General features: G+C 35.6%; 2 protein-coding genes across 4 annotated transcripts in view; one reads left to right on the top strand and one right to left on the bottom strand.

Moving 5' to 3' along the window:
• LOC136836285 (adenylate cyclase type 2-like) overlaps positions 1-10,000 on the bottom strand; it is a 395,106-nt gene that overhangs the window by 250,569 nt on the left and 134,537 nt on the right. The gene's annotated exons all lie outside the window — the stretch shown is intronic.
• LOC136836642 (KRAB-A domain-containing protein 2-like) overlaps positions 9,889-10,000 on the top strand; it is a 966-nt gene continuing 854 nt past the window's right edge. The window contains exon 1 of the mRNA XM_067101110.1: positions 9,889-10,000. This exon is cut by the window's right edge and continues 854 nt beyond it. Coding sequence (XP_066957211.1) covers positions 9,889-10,000 — 112 coding nt within the window.

Below are 10,000 nucleotides of genomic sequence, written 5' to 3'. Positions count from 1 at the left end.
GATAGTGATTGCAAACGATGAGAAATCGGATGAAATTATATATCCGTGTATATATGTTATGCATTGCTGTTTGTGATTATGATTGCATATAATATACTCAGTAGTAAGAAGTTTCGCAGATGACACAAGAATAAGTAGAGAAATTGCTTGTGATGAAGATAGGAACTCATATAAATAAAATATATAAATGGGCAGAGATAAATAGGATGGTATTTAACTCTGATAAATTTGAATCAATGAACTATGGTGATAAAGTAGGAATGCTATATGCATATAAAGGACCTAATAATGAGACAATCACAAACAAGGAAGCAGTTAAAGACCTATGTTGAATAAATATGTTATGCAATGATCAAATAGCAATTATTGAAAGTGCAAAGTAAAAATGGGAATGTTGTTCATTTCAAAACAAGAAAAATGAACACATGATTATGCTTTATAAAACACAATATTTAATATTGCAATTTTGGTACCTAACAGTTGCAAAAGAGAGTGTACAAAGGTCATTTACAGTAGAATTTAAGGACCTGACTACTTACAATTCTTAAATTTATATAGTCAAAGGAGAAGAGAACCTACATGGTAATTCAAGCATGGAAACAGATATTTATCATGGAACTAAAATTAAAAAAGAGCAAGCAGAGGTAGATTAATAGTGCCAAAAACTATACCAGGAAAATTAAGGAAAGCACACAGGACATTAATCCACCACGCACCAGCATCGATAATGCAGCGTCTATTCAATGCGCTACCAGCTCATCTGAGGAACTAACAGGAGTGAGCTCTCTATCTAAGATGCATCCCAGACCATCCAAGACTGGAAGATGCAAAATATCTGCTTAGCAACTCTCTCATCAAAGGCGCCTCACTCCTCTCCTGTAAGGTAAGGCAATCACAAGCGTCCAATTTTTCAAACTCACATTTCCCAACAATCCACTTCTCTGCATTAAATATAACTGTGCTTCTAATTACATTTATCGTTACTCACCCCGAAAATAGCATATCTTTCGCGGCTCACATATTTGCATCATACCTGAAAGTGAGAAAAAATGTAGCATGAATTTTGAGCAAGATAAACAAGAAGGGGAACATTCTAATAAATGTTTATCTAATCCTTACTAATTAGTACATGATATTGCTAAGTACTATGTAAAGTACATATTTAATTTCGAAGTTGCATGACTGATTAGTTGTATATTTTCGGACACTCACAACATACGCGCGTACGAGAGAGAGAGAGAGAGAGAGAGAGAGAGAGAGAGAGAGAGAGAGAGAGAGAGAGAGAGAGAGAGAGAGAGTTATTGTATGCTCAAATGTAAAAATGGAGAGCATTTTTATATCTCCCAAAAATAATTAGCTTAACTTATACCTTTAACATCCGAAACCCAATAATGACCCATCATCTTTTGCTCCAGACCGCTAAGGTTTGCTGCAAAGTTTCAATGCAATGCCTTTTCACCCTAGCTTAAGAACGGCATAGGTTCATAAATCAAACGACACCATAAAAAAAAGTAAATTATGCGGCGTATAATCAAGGCCACCGAAAATAGATATATCTTTTGATGGTCTAGGTATAATGCTGTATGAGCCGCGGCCCACGGCCCCGTGGTGGCCTGGTCTATATCGCTGCCAGGAGCACGATTATGGCTAACTTTAACCTTGAATAAAATAAAAACTACTCAGGCTACAGGTCTGCAATTTGGTATGTGTGATGATTGGAGGGTGGATGATCAATATACCAATTTGCAGTCCTCTAGCCTCTATAGCCTTTAAGATCTAAGGGCTGGTAGAAAAAGTGAGAACAGAAAAAAGTGCGGACAGAAAAAGTGCGGACAGTAAAAAGTGCGGACGGACAGACAAAGCCGGCACAACAGTTTTCTGTTCAGAAAACTAAAAGGCTAAAATAATTACGAAGCTTTGGCCATGTCAATGGCGCTTTTGAAGCAAAATCTAATGATGCCCTTTCTTGGAACACTAGGGCTTCTTTGCCCCGTAAAATTGGTCTTTGATAATAACAAAATATTAGGATTTTTATAATTTTTTTTTTTTATCCAGGACAAAATTTCAGAGCTTGAACTTTATTGTACTTCTCCATGTATTAGGCTTTGATTTTAGCAAGACTTAATACTTTACATGATCTTGATCTTTTCAAAGTTTTCAGTTATTTTTTTTATAAATTCGATACACTAGCCTAGCCGTTCTAACGTTTAAGCTTTTGGATCTAATATTTAGAGTAACCAAAGCTTGCGCAGAACAGCTTCAAAAAGAACCATTCTTCCTTATCGTAAGAACAACGGCGGAAAAAAACAACAACGAAACAACCCTCCCCCTCCCTTGACGGATTACGAAATCTACTTTCACTCTTCATAAAAAAAAAGCTGTTACGGAAGGAGTTGCCCTGAATAACCTCTTCCCAGAACAAGCTTACCAAGAACAACTTCGAAACAACCATTCTACCTTCCCGTAAGAACAACAACGGAAAAAACAACGACAACAACAACCCTCCCTCTCCCTTGACGGATTACGGAATCTACTTTCACTCTTCATAAAAAACCAATTGGGGAAGTTTCCATCGTTCGCAGAGCTACAGCGTTAACGAATCACCTTCCGCAAACACTTCGCCGGAGAACCTGCTGCGATTTCCCCGAAGTTGGCTCATTAAGGAAGTGTGCAGCCTTCGAAGTAATTAGGGCGCAGATCCTCGAGGCCCGACATCTCGAGTATTTCAGGCGATCCTCGAAGCCCGGAGCTCGAGGGCGTGAGTGAGTTTCTCGAGTACCCGACGCTGAGGCGGTGCATGTAACGGCAGCCGTTTTAATTATGAAGATCGAGTGATTATCCGAGATTAATTGGTTAATTAAAGGAGTTCTGGCATTGCAAACTCCTCGCGAGAAGAGTTCTGGTAATGAAGGAAGGATCAGGCTCCAGGCAATACTACGTTAGAGAGTATAAAAATAGATATACATGCATTCACTAACACGCACGATATATATATATATATATATATATATATATATATATATATATATATATATATATATATATATATATATATATATATATATATATATATATATATATATATATATATATATAAAATAATATATATATATATATATATATATAAAATAACATATATGAATAAATCAATGAAGATTTAAAAATATCATGATGGTGAACAAACAAATTCAGTCCATTTCCGTATGACAATTATCATGAGCAGATATTCAACCTAAAACCAGATCATTCACTCTTATTAACACCAATACAAATCATTCAGTTTTACTAATACTAATAAAAATCATTCACTCTTATTAACACAAGTACACAACATTCACTCTTACTAACACTAATACAAATCATTCACTCTTACTAACACTAATAAAAAATCATTTACTCTTATTAACACCGATATAAATCATTCACTCTTACTAACACTAATAAAAATCATTCCCTCTTATTAACACCAATACAAATGATTCACGCTTATTTACACTAATACAAATCATTCAATCTTTGTGACACTAATGCAAAGCGTTCACTCTTATTAACACAAATCATTCACCCTTATTAACACTAGTACAGATCATTCACTTTTATTAGCAATGATACAAATCATTCACTCCTATCAACACTAATACAAATCATTCACTCTTTTTAACACTAATACAGATCACGTACTCTTATTAGCACTAATATATATCATTCACTCTTATTAACACTAATACAGATCATTTACTCTTATTAGTACTAATACACATCATTCACCCTTATTACCACTAATACGGACCATTCACTCTTACTAACACTAATACAAATCATTCAGTATTATTAACAACAATACAAGTAATTCACTCTTACTAACACTAATACAGATCATTCACTCTTATTAACACAAATGCTAATCATTCACTCCTATTAACACTAATACAAATCATTCACTCTTATTAACACTAATGCAGAGAAGTGATGCACAAATGCAAAGTCAATAAAATTCCTTAAATAGACTCAATGAAAACCTCTGTAAATCCTCAGTTCAAAAAAAAAAAAAAATCAACAAAATGATAAATGTAACTGTGAACAGAATTAGGTTTTATTGAGACCTCTAACAATCAGCCAAAAAAAAAGTACAGATCAATTATATCCACATTAATTAAATCACACAGACACACAAAACCCTTTAATCCGTTCTGGCCGAGAATTACAAGGATTAAAAATTCATGATTGCTTCAATAAGCTAATTGAGTTTCATTTGATTTTCAGACCGCAAGTTGATAAAGATTGGTCAGGCACTTAATGACTGTTTGATTATTTCTATGTACAGTAATCGTTTACTCTTTTAAATAGATTGCATTTTCTTTTTATTATTTTGCGGATAAAGATACTGCATTATTAATTATAAAGCATATTTATTATTATTATTATTATTATTATTATTGAAATCATGGCCGTCTATTCATTGAAGTTTGTTTAAAACAGGTTCTTCTTCCGAGATATTATTATTATTATTATTATTATTATTAGCTGAGCACGATAAAACCTGGTACTGTTTTATCTATGTTGATAATTCGAAAACTTTATACTTTATATATAGTTCTATTAAAGCTCATGATTTCTCTTTAGTATGCCAAATAACTGCATATAAATATTTTATACTTAATAACTCCTTATTTCAATGAATATCAAAAGCAAACCTCCCTCAAAAAATTAATGTCATTGTAACTTTTGAACTACAAGTTCCTCAAAAGCAGAAAGGTATGCTTTGACCAAAAGGAATAATGTTTTGAAAATCAAACTGACATGCCTTTCACGAAATGTATTATTATAAGTATTAATATTATTATTATTGGCTCAGCTAAAGATTATTAAGTGACTTTTTAGAAACGATAACCTGGGAGAAATTGGTACATGCGCTCAGCTGGATTATGGTAGATTTATTTACTATGTGATCTTGTAAGGAATAAATATGGTAACGTATTAAAAATATCAATAAAACGAACTAGTGTACATACAACAGCATTTTGCATGCAGAAAAAACAAAATAAAGTAAATTTATGCATGAATATATTACTCCTCAGAAAATAACTAATACATATCAAGACATACTTAATATACACATATATATACATAAACACACACACACATACTCTGTGATTCATTACATTCACACATGAAATAAACTTATTTCATATTTTAATTCTGTGCAGGTAAAATGTCAAAAGGACATATACTCAGCAAAACTCCATTTCCCCAACTTGGGATTGACAACTGTCACTGCCACAATCGCCCTTTAAATGCCGAATCAAAGATGAAAAATCCCCTCGCGATCAACAGAACCAAAAATAGACACCCAGACCGAAAAAAGGCAAATATTCTTTTCGATTCCTCCCTCCTTCTCTCGCGACCGGGCGCCTGCCTCAAGCACCCAACCAGTCTGCGCCTTCCCTTGCCGGGACCCCGAAAAAGTCAAGATTAGCATCAAAGGAGCCGACGCTATTGCTGATTGATGCAACTCGCACAAAAGGCTGACGGAGGGGAAATGCAATCGACAACTGTTGCACTTTTTTTTTTCGGGAAAATGCTACGACTGCATTGTTGAGAGTTTATCTCGCTCTTCCGTGCGGTGGCTCAGGAGGAGGAGGAGGAGGAGGAGGAGGAGGAGGAGAAAGTGTAGGAGAGGAGGAGGAGGAAGTGTAGGAAAGGAGGAGAAAAGGAGGAGGAAAAAGTGTAGTAGAGGAGGAGGTCGAGAAGTGTAGGAGGAGGAGGAGGAGGGAAGGGAGGAGGAGGAGGTATAAGAGAAAAGGAGGAGGAGAGGAGGGAAGAGAGGAGGAGGAGGAAATGTAGGAGAGGAGGAGAAAAGGAGGAGGAGGAGTCGGAGGTATAGGAGAAAGGAGGAGGAGGAGGAGGAGGAAGAGATATAGGAGAAAAGGAGGAGAGGGGAGGAGGTGGAGGAAGTGAAAGACAGGAGGAGGAGGTATAAGAGAAAAGGAGGAAGAGGAAGAGGAGGAGGAAGAGGAAGTATAGGAGGGGAGGAGGAGGAGGAAGAAAGGAATAGGAAGAGAGAGAGGGGGGGGATGGGGCGGGGTGGGAGAGGAAGGGAAATGAAAATAACTTCTTTCATTATTGTCAATAAAATTCCTACTTTTCTTGCGCTTTGAAAGGGGCAAAAAAGGAAGCTCAAAACTTTCACGTTTTTAAAAATATATTTTTGAAAGGGACGCTCTTTCTTTTCTTTGCGTATTTTGCAAGATGGGGTTTGGAATGGGAAGAAGAACCTGAAGATGGACGTTTTAGCGAGATTTTTACTTTGCGTTTTTTGGGCCAAAAAGAAGGGAGTTTAAAAGGATTCATTTCCTTATCTATTACATGAAGTCATTTTTCTTTTTGAGAGAGAGAGAGAGAGAGAGAGAGAGAGAGAGAGAGAGAGAGAGAGAGAGAGAGAAGAATGTGAACTTTTCAACCTTTTCAAAAAATTTCTAATTTCTTTGTAGGAATTATTGGATTGAAGACTTGAATTTTAAGACGATGGTGGACGAAAACAAAGCTTTTCTTTAAGAAAAAATATTACTTTTACCTCTTTTTGGTGAATGGAAGTGATGCATGAGGAAGTACAGAACATTTTTTTTTTTTTTCCGATAGATTTTTTAGAAGGTTTGGGTGGGGGAGATGGTGGAAAAGGACGTTAGTAAAATATTCTACTGATTTATTTTCGAGGAAAGATGACAACTATCTATCTATGTATCTATGTATCTATCTATCTATCTATCTATATATATATATATATATATATATATATATATATATATATATATATATATATATATATATATATACACACATACAACATACACACACATATATATATATATATATATATATATATATATATATATATATATATATATATATATATATATGTGTGTGTGTGTGTGTGTGTGTGTGTTTTGAGTTGGTAGCTTTCGACAAACTTTGAGATCATTTTTTCGACTGGAAAAAAAAACCCTCTTACTAATATTTCTGAAGCAAGTGATGGACGATGGAAGGGCGGCAAAAACAAACGTCCCTCTGGCCTTTTCCGTAGTGTTCAAAACGTTTCACGTTAACCTCAAAGCAAGAGAGAAACTAAAACGAATACTTCCCGCCCCCCGACCCTTTTTCACAGTGACATAAAGTTTCATTTTAAGGTTGGAGGAAGAGGGGGGCTAAAAACGAACATTTTCTTCCCTGTTCCACAGCGATGCAAATGTTTTAGTTTCATGTTGATGGAGGAGGGGGCTACATGCAAAAGTTTTCTCAATTTCTTCAGTAGTGATACAACCAGAGGGTTAAAAGAATGTTTTATTTTCCTTTCCACTGCAGTGAAGCAAACGCCTCATATGAAGTTTTTAGGAGCAGAGAGCTACCAGACGGGTAAAATAAATATTTAGCTTGCTTTCTTCACACTGGCAAAAACGTTTTACCTTAAGGACAAAAACTGAATTTATTTCTTTCCGTTTCCAAAGAGACAGGCGTTTCTATTAAGGTTCAGAGAACAGAATGCAAAATAAGGTTTGATTTCAAGGTTGAAGAAGCAGTGGGTGCTCAAACGAAACATTTTCTTTGCCTTCTCAAAGGCAACATGAATATTTCCTATTGCGTTTGAAGGGGCAGAGTGCTAAAACGTTTATTTTCATCCTTTATTCAGACTGACAACCTTTTTTTTCGGTTGAGGGAGAGCACGCTAGAAACAAATATTTTTTTCTTCTTATTTCCCTTTTAGTTTTCTGTAAAAGAAAACTGCTGTGCCGGCTTTGTCTGTCCGTCCGCACTTTATTCTGTCCGCCCTCAGATCTTAAAAACTACTGAGGCTAGAGGGCTGCAAATTGATATGTTGATCATCCACCCTCCAATCATCAAAAATACCAAATTGCAGCCCTCTAGCCTCAGTAGTTTTATTTTAGCTAAGGTTAAAGTTAGCCATAATCGTGCTTCTGACAACGATATAGGACAGGCCACCACCGGGCTGTGGTTAAAGTTTCATGGGCCACGGCTCATACAGCATTATACCGAGGCTACCGAAAGATAGATCTATTTTCGGTGGCCTTTATCTGATTATACGCTGTAGCAGCTATACAGAAAACTCGATTGCGCCGAAGAAACGAGCATAGCTAAGAACAGAAGTGTTAGTATAGAAATTAGCGCAAACATGTGGCTCGATAAGTTTGTAAAATTTCTTACAAATCTTTTTGTAAAACTACGATGTAAAGTGTCTGCAAAATTCACATTAGGAAACATGCATTAAAAGTCCGGATGAAAACAGTGTAATATTCACTATAATTACGTGATGAAACTTATATTCATTATAATTACGTGATGAAACTTAAATAATAACTTTGGAAAAACTTCAGTATTAAAAAGATTTAAGAATTACTGCATAAACACAAAACTTCAGCAAACAACCCTTCATAAAACTTCAGCACAGAAACTCAGGTGACTCTTAAGAATAGTCAATAAACCAAATTTCATAAAAAAAGGTTCAGGTTACAAAAAACACTGTCGTCAAATCACATATAAAAACAAACACAGGTAAAGCCTTCGTTCACCATTCCGGACGTTATTGAGTCGCGTTCCTTGGCCATAAAGACACGCCCTTATCCGTTCCCCCTTGCGTTCATTCATCCACAGAATCCCCAACAAATCCGGGCGAGTCTCCCAGCAGTTAATTATGTTTATGCAAATGTAAGTCAACAGTGAATATCTGCATAATGGCTACGCTGGGGATGACAGTCCTTTCCACACTTTTGACGCTGGCTTAAGTGGCCTGTTATCACGAGGGCATTTTGGTGTTAGATTAAACACGGGGTAGCAGTAAAGGTTTCTGTGTTTTATACAGTATATATATATATATATATATATATATATATATATATATATAATATATATATATATATATATATATATATATATATATATATATATATATATATATATATATATATATATATATATATATATATATATATATATATATATATATATACAGTATATTGCTGTACGTATACAAAGATAGAACACACACTAATACATATAATATATATACATATATATGTTACGCAAAATGTGGATAATTGCCAAATGTGTACATTTTGCAATTAATTTTGCCTATTGTGTACAATTTGCAGCGCTTGGTGCCGATTGTGCACAATAGGCAAAATTGATTGCAAAATGTACACATTTGGCAGTTTTTCTACTTTTTGCAAGGACATTTTGCCAAATGTTAACATGATTTTGCAACAGTATTTTGCCAAATGTTAACAGATTTTTTTTTGTTCCAGTGGCATGTCGGACTTTAAAGAACAGTTTGAGCAGAAGATTCGAAATTCTCAGACTAAGACTAATATGAAACACTTCTTGTTTACGAGCTGAAATCGTGCAGTTGGGCAAGGAGGAGGGCAGTTAAACCAGATCTACCAGCTCAGTAGCAACTACCGTCTCGCCCACCTCATCTTCCCTGCTACTGCAGAGGTCTGTCGTACCAACTCACAAGTGGCATGTCGGACTTTAAAGAGCAGTTTGAGCAGAAGTTGGACAACTTATTACAGTCTAAGAATGACAATGTGGTCATTCCTCGTAAAGAGAAACGTGCACAGTGGATAGCTCAGCTGCTTAAAATTGAAAAGGAAGGGCCTAAAACCAGCGATGACTATAATATGAAAAAAAGATTCGAAATTCTCAGTTGGTGACGATGACCGACTTATTCAGAAGCGTAAAGGATTGGAAACTGAATTTAAGTTTATAGTGTGCTTTGAGGAAGTTCATCAGGCCATTTCGGTCGCGCATTCAGCTGTGGGTCATGGCGGTGAAAAGAAAACTTTCAAAGAAGGACAAAAGAAGTGGGCTAATTTGACTATGCAGTGCTGCCAGATGTTCATAAGTTTTTGCATTGAGTGTCAAGAGAAGAAAAAACGCAGAGTACATAAAGGTCTGGTGGTGAAGCCTGTTAGAAGCGAGACTATTTTTT

This window comes from Macrobrachium rosenbergii, chromosome 56 (genome assembly GCF_040412425.1).
Source record: "Macrobrachium rosenbergii isolate ZJJX-2024 chromosome 56, ASM4041242v1, whole genome shotgun sequence".
NCBI classification, from domain to species: Eukaryota; Metazoa; Arthropoda; class Malacostraca; order Decapoda; family Palaemonidae; genus Macrobrachium; species Macrobrachium rosenbergii.
This window is presented reverse-complemented; position numbering and strand designations above follow the sequence as displayed.